This window comes from Cyprinodon tularosa, unplaced genomic scaffold (assembly GCF_016077235.1).
Source record: "Cyprinodon tularosa strain WSP-4 unplaced genomic scaffold, ASM1607723v1 ctg442, whole genome shotgun sequence".
In the NCBI taxonomy this organism is placed as follows: domain Eukaryota; kingdom Metazoa; phylum Chordata; class Actinopteri; order Cyprinodontiformes; family Cyprinodontidae; genus Cyprinodon; species Cyprinodon tularosa.
Genome location: NW_024039166.1, coordinates 679,075 through 690,384, shown reverse-complemented (window position 1 = coordinate 690,384; position 11,310 = coordinate 679,075). Strand labels below are relative to the sequence as shown.

General features: G+C 35.4%; 1 protein-coding gene across 1 annotated transcript; it reads right to left on the bottom strand.

Annotated features, from left to right (window-relative positions):
- Positions 1-48: 48 nt before the first annotated feature.
- On the bottom strand, positions 49-4,428 carry snrpf (small nuclear ribonucleoprotein polypeptide F). The gene is made up of 4 exons (XM_038300215.1): positions 4,292-4,428; positions 3,387-3,512; positions 1,715-1,779; positions 49-247 (listed from the first exon to the last, which is right to left on the bottom strand). Exons 1-4 carry the CDS (start codon positions 4,292-4,294, stop codon positions 181-183), a joined length of 261 nt encoding a protein of 86 aa, XP_038156143.1. The 5' UTR covers positions 4,295-4,428; the 3' UTR covers positions 49-180.
- Between the last annotated feature and the right edge of the window lie 6,882 nt (positions 4,429-11,310).

The following is an 11,310-nucleotide window of genomic DNA, read 5'->3' as shown; positions in this document are numbered from 1 at the left end:
AAATCTGCATTGTTACAAATGTTACAATAATCGTTTTATTGTGTCTGCATCCCAACATACAAACAGGACTCAGTAAAAAAAAAAAAAGAAGAGAACAACAGAAATGGTTTCACATGGTGAAAACACAAACACAAATGAACTCCACCATCAGTTCCAAATAAAAAACTTAAATCATCTTCATCACTCTCTCATTTCTCCATCTTCTTCCTCCTCTTCTACGCCTCGGATGTATAAAACATTGTTGCACCTGTGGGGAAAAAACATCGATTCAAAACCAGCTTTTCCTGCACATACCACATGTAATTATTAACATGGTAGCTATATAGTATTGAAGAAGCCAAGTCTGGATACTGATACGGCCAAAAACGGTCAGGTTTGTCTAAGGAACCATTTATGATCTGATCTGGTAACTATCTTTTAGGAAGAGATTTCATGCAATGCACTGCCAATAAAAGTTTCTGGATACATTTTTCTTCAGCCTGACAGAAAGAGTCTGGTCTTAAAGGTATGAGGGAGGGAGTTTTCTTTTCAGGGGGATCATTAATATAAGTGGTCCTCCTTATTGTCAATTATTCTGGTGATGTGTTTCTCACATGTGCACTTTCAGGCGTATATCTGTAGTCAGCTACTGTTTTCAGTAATTTCTCACAGCGGCTCTTTAAAAATGGCCGAAGGTTTAAGAGAAAAACGTTTTTATGAAGTGTATAAGAAGATAAAGGCCTCAGAAGAGAGAAACAAGACCAGTTGGGGAGATTCTTCCATGCGATGGCATACACTGAAAGCACATGTTGGGCTTCCCACTAATGCCTCGGCAAAGTTTCTACTCGAACAGGTAAAGTCTGGCATGCTATTTGGAGAAATTAATTTCCTCATCACTGCTGGTAAAACAAGGAGCAATGGGCCTGTACATGCTTTCGCACGAGTTTAATAGGCGTTCGCTCTCGGAAGCGGGTACAGAGTTGTGCATGTTTTCGTTTTTGTTTTTTTTTTAGTAGAGAGGGCGGTTCTTTTTTTAATTTTGGGAAAATTCCCCCCATTCTGTTAACAGATGATTCCTGTGTATTCAAGGCCAGTAGAGTATTGGATGATAAGGGAGAGTAATGCAAAAAAAATAGATTTATTTCCATGGATATAGTCATTGCTAGCCAATATTTGTATTTTATATATATATATATATATATATATATATATATATATATATATATATATATATGTGTGTGTGTGTGTGTGTGTGTGTATATTTGTAGGCCTTGTAGTTCATGAGTTTTATTTTACTGATGTTCACTTTTTTCCCCATCTCCATCACCATCCTGCTCACTGTGAATGGTGGCACAACACCCCTGAGTCCTCAACTAGCCATAGAAGTTATCTTAAACAAGTTCTACTCTGCCTGTTGAGGTAGAAGCCATTTTTTTGGCAGCCAAGTTAAATAAATTAGCCTCATTTGAATATCAGGTTCTCTCAGCTTTTCGATTTTGAAGTGTGACTAAGAGATATTAGCCCAAATCGGGAGTTGCTCGTAAACACGGGTGCGTTTAGGAACATTTAATCGGAGCAACCTACCAAAACAAGTTACATGACCCTTTACGGACATATGTTCAGGGAGAGATTGTTTTACCGCTATAAAATGCTGTGATTTTAACCTGTTTAAACATCTTTCATCAGAGCAAATCAGTGTGCAGTATTAGTTTAAGAAGAAAGAGGGTTTACATACCTGATCAACACTTCACCAAGATGCCCTGCCAATGCTCCATCGACGTACTCTTCTGTGTTTGCCAACTGTAGGAAAATTACGCACGAAAAGGTCAAAAAGCCATTAATGGAGCAGTGTTTTTGTTTGGTTTTCTCTGTTCTGTCTTGATAAGATAAAACTGAGAGAAAATATAAAACCACAATCCTTTTCTGAGCCACATCAACTATTTTAAAAGTCATCAGTAATAAAACACTTATTAGAAATAAGTAACCTTCAAGGAGAAGCTACGAAAACATTAAAGCTTGCTTGGATGTTGAGATCAGACCCCCCCAGAAGCTTGTTATTTATGATTTAAGAGTTTAACCTTGTTAAATATAGATGTGATTTACTAAAAAGTATTAACCACTGCTCCTGATAAGTAAAATAAATTACATACATTAAAACTTACTAGAAATTCCAGAATAAAATGTTAATTTATGTCTGCTCTGTAAGTGAAAACTCACTTTATTTTATAAACACACACCGTTTTTTTGTTTTTTTTCACAGAGAAAATTACTATAGCATCATGACCAAAACATGATATTAAAGCACCCCCTGCTGGGGTTTAGGACAAAACAATCCTAGCATAAATACACATTTCCATTGAATTTGAACAGGTGTTAAATCACTTCACAGTACAGTATTTTATTTGTTTATTCTTAACTCTTCACTATTATGTTACTCTTATACAATTTTCTGAGGTAATAGTCTAATAGTTTTTCTCAATAATCTCTATTCTATATACACACACACATATTAATATTTCAGTTTATAGCGAAACTTGGAGGAAAACAGTTCTGAATGTGTTTTATTTTGTGTTGCATTAGTGTGAAGATACAAACAAATATTTAAATCTTTAATCCACATGAAGCTTGATTGTCAACAGACTTCATCAACTATGATCTAAAACTTCTAATAACGAACAAAAAAAACTCTAAATATATGTAATAAAACAGAAAATGTTTGGCCAGGTGCTAACGCTGCCCATTTCTTGACCTCTTGAAGTCATTAATATTTTTCCCCCTGCTTTTAATGTCATTACACTGCTACTGGTACAGAGCAACTAAACGAACTCTCTGAATTTAACTTATCCCCTTGGGGAGCAGTGGGCTGCCATTATGCAGCGCCCGGGGAGCAGTGTTGGGTCCCCCTGCTCAGGAACCCAGAGTGGCAGTCTGTGGGAGTGGGGCTTAAACTCAGAAGCTCTGGATTTCAAGCGCAATGTCCTAACCACTAGGCCGCCAATCCTGCCGCTAGGCCAACACTCCCTCCATTTAAATGCACATTAAAACATTTTTACAAGAGTTAATTTAAAAAAAAAAGCGAATAAATCAAAGATTAAAATATTTTATTATCAGAAAACAAAGCTGGTACTCTGTTTCAAAAAGTGACTGAATGCAGGAAAAAAAGTTACAATGGTATTATGTCCTTTTTCCTGCTAAACGGTTGATTGCATCAATTTCTGTTGTAATCTCCAATATCCAATATTTTGGTTCTGTAGATAAGAACAATCCTTCATGGATAAAACATGACGCAAAACTTCTCCTCTAATCAGGGATGTGTGCCATAAACTTGATGCAATGTTTTGATTAAGAGAATTATACTACTGCTTCCCTGTTACTCTAACTTGTTTAAGGAAAGGAAATCTTCCCACCTGCATGTTCATGTATCCGTCCACCGACACCAGGTAGCCTTTATATTCCATCCCCCACTTCAGCTTTACCATCACAGGTTTCCCTGTCAGGCCGTTCAAGAAAGGCTTCGGATTCAAAGGTAAACTCTGCAGGAAATCAAACAGATACACAAAGTTTGCTTTACAAGAAACTAATAGTTATAACAGAAGTAATAATAACATTGTTTTCTGTTTGGAGATGAACTTCCTACTGTAGTACTATACTATAACCTGTAAATAAACTGAATACAATCTATGAAGTAAAAAAATAAAACTTGTCATTCATAGTATCTTAAAAACGTGAAATAAATGTTTAGAGTTCTATTTTTATTAAATAAAAGTAGATAATATGTTTAAGTTGTATTTCAAGTTATTATTTTTAGCTGTAGTCTATTATATACATTTGATTGACTGACTATATTGATCTCACAGTGGAGAAATTTGGGCTAGACAATGCAACTTTTTAAGATAAATATATTTCTATATTAATAAAGTACTTTGCAATCTAAGTTGAAATTAGCTTGACGCTTTGGGGGGCATCTAACTGTTTAATCAACAACTTTTAAATAGAAAAACTTAAGAAATAAAGTGTGTGTGAGATTCTCGGCCTCTGGAAGTAAACCCATCAGTGTGGAAATACACATCATTTAGTGATTTATCATCTCATGGTAGAAAATCCTATTGCGATAGACTAGATAAATAGAATAAGGTAATGATTAAAATTATAACTAAATTATCAGAGCAAACATGGCAACTTAAACGATCTGTTTGAATAACTAGCTTTCGGAAGCTAACGATGCTAATGCTAAACAAAAGGAATAACTCAAACAGGAACGACCCTACATGGTATAGATAATGCTCAACGAAACCACTAAAGGTTTACTCACCATATTTATTCCGCTTCAATAATTAATTTTACACTAAAGTAGGTAAAAATAATATTTTCGTTACGGTAACGTTTACACTTCGAACCAGCAGCAGCACGCTTTACCGCCGACCGGAAGTACGTCTCTTTGACGGTAGCTTTCAGTCTGACTGTGTTTTTTTGCAGCGCCACGTAGCGGGCAGAAGTTCGCACTGCAGCTAGATTTATTTGGGTCTTTATTTTACCTAACACTGTAATACCTCTATTCTGAGTAGAGACAGAGACACACGTGTATAAAAATATATATCAAGAGCAAAATACTGATAAAAGAAAATTAAACAATAATTAAAGTAACTGAGAGCTGAAAAGCTTCCAGGTCTGTGCATCCATCTTTGAGGTCCGATATTGCGGTACATTAGTTATCATCATCCTGTTTTTATGTTTACATTTTTAGCTTAACATTCAATAAATCTACTTTTTGTAACATGTGAAGGTATTTTTTATCTTTCATTATTGAATCTTTATTTCAGTATGTTGTAATTTCTACATTATAGTTATGTTTTTTTACATTTTACACAAACGTCTTTTTTATTTTACATTTTTACATTTAGTTTTAAAGTGAAACCGTTTTATGTATTTTTATTTTATAGTTTTTGTGTATTGTATAACTAGAAATAGAAAAAAAAGGGGGTTCAGTTCTGTTTTGGTTAAATTACTTTTGTTCTAATGTTGCATTCTTCTGAAATTCAGCTTTTTGTTTTCTTTTTTTTTTCAAATGTATTGTGCGTAACTGTTTTCCATAAATTATATTCACTTGTATAGTTTATTCTATTTCCAAATTCAGTTTATTTTATTATTATCGACATTAATGGTCCTTCCCTGTTTTAGTCCAGTTCCAGTTCTGTTCTATAGTTTTTAATCACGTGCAACTAAATACTTTACCTTTTTTATATTTCAGTCTGTTTTTGTGATGCTTACTTTATCTTTTTCTACTCTACTGTATACTAATAGCAACCAGACTGAAATATATTATTTCTACACAATAGCCTCTGTCTCTTCTGATCTGACCTTGGTTATGGTTCTGTTATATTTCTGTCACTTTAACTTAATTTTGAAAGGATTTAATCTTGAATTTAAAACCATGAAACAAAAAAAAAGATTGGATTTTAATGCCACATCAGGATAATTCTGTTTTTACTATGCAGCTTGATTTTAATGAGACACACAGTGAAAACTGCTCTTTTCTTTCTACCAGGAACGGTTGCTCTGTTACTGACAAACATAAACAGGCTCAAATCTGATAAGAAAATAAAGTAAAATCTGATTTTACTTATTGAGAAATTCCAATGAAATTAATCAGGAATTTTCTTAACATCCTAGAAATACTTCTATCGTTACATCACCAAGATTATTTCCCCTACGTGTATTTTCACTATCCATCAGAGGAGTGTGGTTTCATCTATGAAACAAGACATTCTTTTTGTTTTAAAGCATTTTCACAAATCCCAGCTCAGCGTACAGCACCGGCTATCTTTACCTGATCAGTTTCATAATTTCCCCTAAAAAAGAACTAAACAAAAAACTGCATCGCATTAAAATTATTGTTTTACACCTTTAACAATGTAAAAAAAAACATGCTTTAAAGAATTGGAAATTCATGTGTAAAACAAAAGTATTATTATGAAAAAGTTTTTAAACAGTATTTGTTACACAAATTACAAAGAAAAACAAAGGTATTAAACTTATGGAAATGACTAAATTACTGCTCTAAAAACTATAGGGAACACTCAAATATCCTAGATCTGTACGAGTAAAATATTCTTATTGAAGACTTTGTTCTGTACAAAGCTGAATGTGCTGATGACAAAAAAACAAAAATCATCAATGGAAATAAAATTTATTAAGCTATGGAGGCCTGGATTTTGCGCAAAAAATAAAATTGGAAAAACACACTACAGACAGATTCGATGTTGATGTCATGTCCTTAAATCAGATCAAAATGAGGCTCCCTACAACACCAGGACATGCTCTGGATGAGGTGGTGGATGGTCTCCTCCTAGATCTGGACTAAAGCATTCACCAACTCCTAGACAGTCTGTGCTGCAACATGATGTTGGTGGATGGATCAATACATGATGTCCCAGATGTGCTCAATCAGATTAAGGTCTGGGGAATGGGCTTCAATGCCTTCATCTTGCAGGAGCTGCTGACACACTACAGTCACATGAGGTCTAGCATTAGGAGGAACCTAGGGCTAATCGCACCAGCATATGCACTGCAAAAACGATCTAGAAATAAGTAAAAAATGTCTTAAATTAAGTGAATTTACCCTTAATTTCAACAGGTAAATGAGATAGTTTGCCAATGGAATGAGTATTTTTAGTCTTAAAATAAGATAATTAGGTAATATGCACTTGAAATAAGACATTGCAATTGTGTTTTCTTATTTTAAGTGTAAATTGTCTTGTTCCATTGGCAAAATGTCTCTTTTAGCTCCTCAATTCAAAAACAAATGCACTTATTTTAAGAAAAAATGACTTATCTAGATTTAGATTTTTTGCAGTGTGGTCTGATAAGGGGTCTGAGGATCTCATCTCGGTACCCAGTGGCAGTCATGCTACCTCTGGCGAGCGCATGGAGGCCACCTCGCATCATTAGTGACCTACTGCCAAACCGGTCGTGCTGAAGGATGGTGCAGGCAGCAGATCGCTCCCCACAGTGTCTCCATACTCTGTAAAATCTGCTCAGTGCTCACAGCAAACCTTCTTACCACAACTTGCATTGATGTGCCATCCTACCTAAGCTACAAGTGTGAAAGCACCACCAACATTCAAACGTAACCAAAACATCAGCCAGAAAGCACAGGTACTGATAAGTGCTGTGTGGTACCCAGTTGCACGACAACTCCTTTATTGAGTGTCTTGCTACTTGCTGATAATTTCCTTTTGTGTTCTATTCCATTTGCACAACAGGATGTGAAATTGATTGTCAATCTGTGTTTGTTCCTAAGTAGACAATTTGATTGAGCTGTCCAACCTATACCCTCTACCTTTTTGAGCAGTGGACATGTACAAACTACACGCCAAAACTAACCACTTTGAATTAAAATCTTTATTGAAAGAAAGAAAAAACACAAGAACCAGAATAAGGAAAGTGGTAAAAACCACCTGAAAAGAAATATACAGATAGAAAAGCTTAAGTCTACCATGCAGCTGCTAAGTAGCCAATAAAAATAATCAAAAAAGTTTATTTATGGCCCTCCAGAGAAACTGAACTATCCAGGGAATTAAACCATAGCAGTATATTTCAAGTATGATTAGATTCCAAGTAATTTGCTTGGCCTTTCATTTGTTGACGTCATTATTTTATCATCTTTGTTCAAAGAGCAAGTGGGAACTTTCCAGTCTGCTGCCTGATCGAGCCCTTTGAAGCCTGCAGGGCAGAGCAGAGCGAAACATTTGGAGTAGATAAACTGAAGAAAGAGGATGAGACTTGAGCTGACAAACCCAATCATGTGCAAAAAAAGTCCCATACTTTGGTTTATGACCAGCAGAGAGGATTAAATGCATTTTTGATTTAGAGATAATTAACCCAGCTTAGCCTTGTGAACCCTGTTGGAGCTATAAACCATCATCCTATGCAAAAGGCTGCAGGATGCTGAGCTATGAGGCTATATGGTTCGGAGGAGCAGAGATGTCTCCTTTGATGGGGAGGAGGACCACTGACTGAACACAGAAAAGCAGAAGTGAGGGAACAGGTGTGATTTTTAACTTGGCTTGCTGCTTATTGGACATGGGTCAGATCCACAGAAAGCAGGTCATGCTCCAATTAATCAGGAGGCAGAGAAGACAACCTTATATACCCTTGCTGAACGCATGAGGGCGCTATAAAGCTTACTATTTGAATCTGGAAATATAAAACTGGTTAAAAAAGCCTAAAAGGTCAGTTTAACTCCCTTTGTTTTGAATTAATCAGCTTCTATGGAGGAAATATGCTTGTCTAAAATAAAAATAAAGACATGCTCAGCACAGCTTGATGCTTCTACATTGCATAGAACCTGCATATTTCACTGGTTCTGTATGGCACCATTGTCAACATCACTGTCATCAACAAAAGGAGGCAGCCAGGGCTCAGCAGAGCGATCAATCGGTGCACCTCAACGTGCGTCAGCAGCTCAAGCAGCATCACTTTGGGAGCCAATTAGTCAGAAATTAGGATATGGACGCTTGATCATGAATCCGCCTTTAGGAATTCACTAAATGGCCCAAAACTGTCAGCACTGGGGGGAATTACACAACTGTTTATATAAAGTGACCTGACTCTGGTTTCTTACAGCCTTGCAAAAGTAATCAAATTTATATTGAAACAATATTCACTGGTATGTTTGATATATGACAGACCAAACATAATGCACCGTTAATTTGTTAACCTGATTTACTCCAATATAACAAAATAAAAAAGATCAGTGTGGATTAAATGTTCCATCAGAGCAGATACAGCTAATCTATTGAGGTACATGAGAGGATATTTAGTAACATGAAGAGCAAGGAACACAACAAACAGGTCGGGGAGAAGATTGTGAAGATTTGATTGTGAACATCTCACCCATTTACACAAAAATGGTAAGAGTGCATCAGAGTTTTAAACTCACACAGACATTCATCTACTTTATCTTATGGTTTATTAATCAGAAAATTCATATAAAGGCTTGTGGTAACTCTGGAGGAGCTGCAGAGATCCCAAGCTTGAAGTGGAGAATCTGTCAGAAAACTGTTAGTTGCAAAAAGAAAAGGTTTCAGTTTTTATGCTGGAGAGGCAGGAGGAGAGACATGAAGAGTCCTGTCTACAGGTTGCCAAATATCAAGATTGCTTCATGATGTTTGCAACGGACAACCAAGCAGATCAGTTCACTAATCCTCAGATGTTTTTTCTAAAGTTCAGCCTCCACCCCTACTTACAAAGTCTATGACAGCCCCAGCTTCATCTTTCCAGATTTTTCTGTTTGGAACATGCATCCCCAATCCCAGGATGGTGTTTCCAGGATTTTATGCAGGTAAAAAAGTTCAGTTTTGGTCTCATCTGACCAGAAAACCTTGTTTGACTCATGTTTGATCCAATCACATCCGTAGTTTGTGGAAAACTAAAACTGGGATTTCTTATAGCTTTCACATAGCCACTCTTTCAAAAGTCCAATTTTTATCGTAAACAAAAGTAAACACATTCTGAGCTGAAGATTTCTGTAGCTCCTCCACTTACCAAGGGCCTATTATTTGTCTTTAATCAATGCTTTAGGCCTACCTTAAAATCTTAATCGTTTTGGTATTTTTACAAAAGGGCTGCAATACAATATCAATGTTACCTGTAGCTTTAAATAATTCAAAGTGTTCATTTATTACTGAGGTGCAATGCATTCAGGATTGGTGGCCATTTTAGTTAAATGAAGCATAAATACTTATAGTCATTAGATTTTGTAATTGAATCATTAAGAAAACCTCATTAACCGTTTTCAGTGCCAAAATGCAGATGTTGGCCAAAAGAAAACGTTTCTATGTTGAGATGAAAAATACTAATTTTGATGTTTATTTACAAGAGATTGATGATCTACCTTTTTTTATTGCAGGATATGTCAGTATCACAACATTTCAGGGTTTAATTTCCAAACTACAAGGCTTTGCAAGCAGGATCTTCTATCATAGACATGGGTCGTTTAGACAGGGGCCAACAGGAGCCAGAGCCATTCTATGTTTTCTTTACATTTGTGGTTTTATTATTTTTTTTTTTTTATGATTTCTTTTCCAAAGTTTTCACCTGCAAAATTTAATTTTGAACCAAACGTAAAAAATGCCCTACTTTTCTCAGCTGTTTTTGTTTTCTTTTGTTTGGTTAATCAAAGTTCTACATAAGATTTGATTAAAACTGGTCATTTTTACTTAAATTAAGGAAAAACATCCTGAATTTTGTTTGTACATTGACATATAATGAAAAAGAATACCTTTATTTTATATTTTAGTTTTGTTTTTGTTTGTAAAGGAATTTTAAGGTTAAGAAAGATTAATATTTTCAAGCCAAATAACACATTTTTTTTATTTTTTTAACAAACTGAAGGACTAAACTAAATTTTCACTTAAATCAGTGCAGATCCGCATGTGGCTCTTTGGTATTTTAAATGATAAACTATTTCTCTTCTTTTTGTTTTGTGCTTTTCTGTCCCTCCATGTGAACACACTGGCCCCCATTCAGGGGCGCCGTATGGGTGGGGTGGGGTGGGGGGGGTTGTTAGGCAGATTCTAAGGGCCCTTGACTGAGGGGGGGCCCCAAAAGAAAAAAAATTAGTTGTCCTGCTAGATTTTTCAAATTTAAAAAGCAGTAAAATAAATAATCTTCATGTTCTCCCTTGTTTTTCAGTCATAAACAGTGAAACAAAGCATAAATATATGATTAGATTTATACCATTAAAATAACATATTATACCATAAATACATTACATTATATATTATACTATTTTATACCATTAAAAGACAATCATTCTAATGAGCAGCCTGAAACAGCTACGCCACAAATACATGTTTTGTCATTAAACATGAATGAAAATTTAGTTCTTAGGTCCAGCATTAAATAACGAGTCCTTTAATAAAGTTATAGTGAAACCTGATAGGAATATTTTACTTTTTCAATCATTTTCTATTGTAAAAATTTTATGATAAAAGTTAAATTAACAATGTAAATTATACTCTTTAGTGCATCTTTATAGCAGCTTTAAAGCTTGCATGCTTTTTATTTGAATGGGTGGATGGGGGGCAATATCAATGTCTCTCATGGGCCCCCAAATTCCTGGCTGCGCCCCTGCCTACAGGCCCGTCTTTGGTCATGGAAGATGCACATAAAATGCATAATATAGATTCATTATTGGTTGTAATGCCAAGATTTTAGTGTTCAAATAGAAACGTGTTTCTTTAAGCAGGATCAGGGGCGGAGCTAGATGGGGGATCAGGGGTGGCCATGGCCACCCTTAGCCAATCATTGGCCACCCTTACCATTGTT